Here is a 3655-nt window from a genome sequence, read left to right as displayed (position 1 = left end):
CCCCCCCCCCCCCCCCCCCCCCCCCCTATTTCTGGAAGCATAGAGAGGTTAGGGACGTGAGTACTACATACAGTTTATATTGTTTTTCATCAACATGGCATGGTGTTGGTGTTTTATCTGGAGAAAAAAGAAGCTGCTACCTGAATGTTTCGTACACATTTGCTAATAAGAAAGAGACAGTAAAGAGGTGAGAGATTCCTTAAAGTCAGGGATTTTCACAATATGTTGCCAATTCAGGACAAGCACTGGTGTCCACATTCCCCCACACTTCATTTTCACGCATATTGGAGCAAAACACTGTAGGCTTTTGTTAAAAGAGAGCAGCATGCCGAGGTGAACAAAGTACAGTACAGTCCGTAGAATCAGAATAGGAGTAGAATGGACATTCCCATTCAAATCTACGTAGCAGGAGTGGAGGGCAATTTTAAGTGTACCGTTGCCTGGCAAAGAGCGTAGCAGGCTACTTCCATAGAAACCCTCTAATATAAGCTTGTTTCTGGTTCCTTCTGCAGGTGAGGTAAATAAAGGCCTCATTTACATTATATCTGTTCCCCAAACTGTGGTCCTCCTTGTAGTGCTTTAGCCCACAGAACTACAATGAGGACAGACTGGAAACAAGGGAAATCCTGAAGGGCATTTGATCTAACAGGATGTGAAGCCATGACGTGTAAAGGCTTCAGCTGTGCTCAAACTATTACCGGTCCTTGTGTGTGTTCACTCCACTCACTCTTGAGTCATTTCCCATCCGCTGCACTTTCCTGAGCCTTGGGTCCTGTGTTTGAATCCGTGACAGAAATGTTACTACTGTAAGAAAAGGATGAAGAAGGTGTCCGGCTGCTGCGTGCAGTGCTCCCACGGCCGCTGTCCCACCGCCTACCACCCCACCTGTGCCCAGGCTGCCGGTGTACTCATGCAGCCTGATGAATGGCCCTTTGTGGTGCATGTCACCTGCTGTCGACACAAAGGCCCCACTCAGATTGAGGTAAGGAGCTTCTGGGGCTCTGACGTACTGTGAACTAGAGATGCACTTTTTTCACTGTCAGTACTGCAGTGCTGTTACATTAAAGCGCACCAAATGCGAGGAACTACTGCAGTTAGTAAGTCATAAAGACGTGATTTCCTGACTCTCCTCTGACAGCGCAATAAAGCAGCCATGCACGAGCTGACTGTGGGACAGAAGGTGATATGCAAGCACAAGAACGGCCGCTACTACCAGTGTGACGTGGTGCAGCTGTCTAAAGAGACGTTCTACGAGGTCAACTTTGATGACGGTTCCTTCAGCGACAATCTCTTCCCTGAAGACATCGTGGTAGGTTTCGCTAGTTTATCTTCATCTGGTCATTTAAAAGAAAACTCCCAAAAACGTTAAAAACACACAGCTAGTAAAAATGTGTAATTTTCCTTTAAAGTACCTCATATTGTGTCTTTTGGTAAATGTGGACCTACTTTAGCCGTGTTTCCATCCATTTATTTTTACATCATTTTGAAGTATCGCATTAGAAGCTGTATGGATATGCCAAAATTCAATAAACTCCCTCAGTTAAGCAATAAAGGTTTTCACTCCTTTTGAGGTGTTTTTTTTCAACTTGACCCGCCACAGTTTGTTACACAGAACCATCTAAGAAGCCATCATTGAAATCTGTTAGAAAAGGGCAGACACTTTGAAAAAAACCTTTTGAAATTTGATGAATCATCTGTCAAACACCTTCTCTGTGGAGGAAATCCTTCGGTGTCGTTCTTTGCTCTTCTTTCAATGAAGAAATACTCTCTAGTTCTGATAGAACTGATGCTATTGCAGCAGCTACACTAACCTCCATTGGAGGCACTGTCGTTTTCAACAAACACACACACATAAGCCACGCCCATAGCTGCCAGTAGCTCCTCCTTCTGTTGTTGAAAAAAGGTTTGGATTATCGAAACTCATTTTAAGTTCTGACACAGCAAGCATTTCACTCACACGACCTATCAGCTGTTTCTGCTGTCGGCGTCTTCCTCAATATTTCCAGAACGTAACATAATAATGTCTCTGGACAACATGGCCAATACTAGCTGATATGACAGAACAATTCAAACTTGCCCAATTGAGACAAATTCCCGAAGACCTCTCTCCATTTTTCCCTTATAGACGGTTAGATGGGCAAGACGACTTGTTTTGTTTTTCTAGTTCCCTACATCTATTGACAGATAGATACATAGATATATACTTTATTCATCCCCAGGGGGAAATTAGTATGTTACAGCAGCAAGGATATACTTCTGCAAACAAAGTAACAGAGTAAATAAAAATATTAAGTATTAGAAAATGCACAATATATACACTGTTATTTATAGTTTATTTATAGAGTAGGACATATTAAATAAAAGAATAATTGCTGAATATTGCTGTTTACTGGCGGATTCAGCCACACGTAGCCTGTAGCGTCAACTTGCTAAGCTGTGCTGTAGCCAAGACATCCGTCCAAAACAGTCGATGGAAACGCGTAGGTTTTTTTTTTTCATTTCAAAAGTTCGCTTCAAATTGATTAATTGAATGAAAACACGGCTTATGATATACAGTTGTGTTCAAAATAATAGCAGTGTTTAAAAAAATCCTTATAATAGCGTTTATTCCCATACACGCCAATGTATTGGGAACACTGCACATTCTATTCCAAATCAAAACATGAAGAAAAATGTGTCAAATTTGTTATTACTTTACAGAAAGTGAAGAAAAATTAATATTCGGCTGTTCAAATAAATCTTTACAAACTCAAACATTTACTGTATAAACTGAAAAATGCTTGAAGATTTATCTTTCCTGTGAATCACTGAACTAATATTTAGTTGTATAACCACTTTCTGAGAACTGCTTCACATCTGTGTTGCATGGAGTCGACCAACTTCTGGCACCTGTGGACAGGTATTCCAGCCCAGGACGATTGGACTACAATCCACAATTCCTCTGCATTTCTTGGTTTTTCCCTCAGAAACAGCATTTTTGATGTCGGCCCACAAGTTTTCTATTGGATTGAGGTTCGGGGATTGGGCTGGCCACTCCATAACGTTAATCTTGTTGGTCTGGAACCAAGATGCTGCTGGCTTACTGGTGTGTTTGGAGTCGTTGTCTTGTTGAAACACCCATTTCAATGGCATTGCCTCTTCGGCATGAGGCAACATGACCTCTTCAAGTATTTTGATGTATTCAAACTAACCCATGATCCCTGGTATGAGATAAATAGGCCCGACACCATAGTATGAGAAACATCCCCATGTCATGATGCTTGCGCCACCATGCTTCACTGTCTTCACAGTGTACTGTGGCTTGAATTCAGTGTTTGGGGGTCTTCTGACAAACTGTCTGCGGCCCCTAGATCGTCATTTAAGTGAAATGATTTGTGTCCTCGTGATTATTTCAATCTATTATGATGATCTACTCGTGTCAAGATGCATACAACTGTCCCTTTGTTCAGTCAGAACTCTGCAATGTGTGTGTTTTGTCCTTTAGAGCCGTGACTGTGCTCAGCTCGGACCGCCACCTCAGGGTGACGTGGTTCAGGTGCGATGGACAGACGGCCTGGTGTATGGGGCCAAATTTGTGGCAGCACATACCATCCACATGTATCTGGTAAGTGTGTGTGTGTGTGTGTGTGTGTGTGTGTGTGTGTGTGTGTGTGTG

The 3655-nt window shown here is 42.5% G+C and overlaps 1 protein-coding gene across 3 annotated transcripts in view; it reads left to right on the top strand.

The window, feature by feature from the left end:
- Positions 1-3655, top strand: part of kdm4aa (lysine (K)-specific demethylase 4A, genome duplicate a) — a 32592-nt gene that overhangs the window by 24065 nt on the left and 4872 nt on the right. For all 3 annotated transcript variants that reach the window (XM_031877823.1, XM_031877824.1, XM_031877822.1), the window contains exons 18-20: positions 794-982; positions 1139-1309; positions 3485-3604. In XM_031877823.1, coding sequence (XP_031733683.1) covers positions 794-982; positions 1139-1309; positions 3485-3604 — 480 coding nt within the window. The remainder of the gene's footprint in view (positions 1-793; positions 983-1138; positions 1310-3484; positions 3605-3655) is intronic.

This window comes from Anarrhichthys ocellatus, unplaced genomic scaffold (genome assembly GCF_004355925.1).
Source record: "Anarrhichthys ocellatus isolate YVR2014 unplaced genomic scaffold, GSC_Weel_1.0 scaffold150, whole genome shotgun sequence".
NCBI lineage: Eukaryota > Metazoa > Chordata > Actinopteri > Perciformes > Anarhichadidae > Anarrhichthys > Anarrhichthys ocellatus.
Note: the sequence above shows the minus strand (reverse complement) of the source record. Positions and strands in the feature narration are given on the sequence as shown.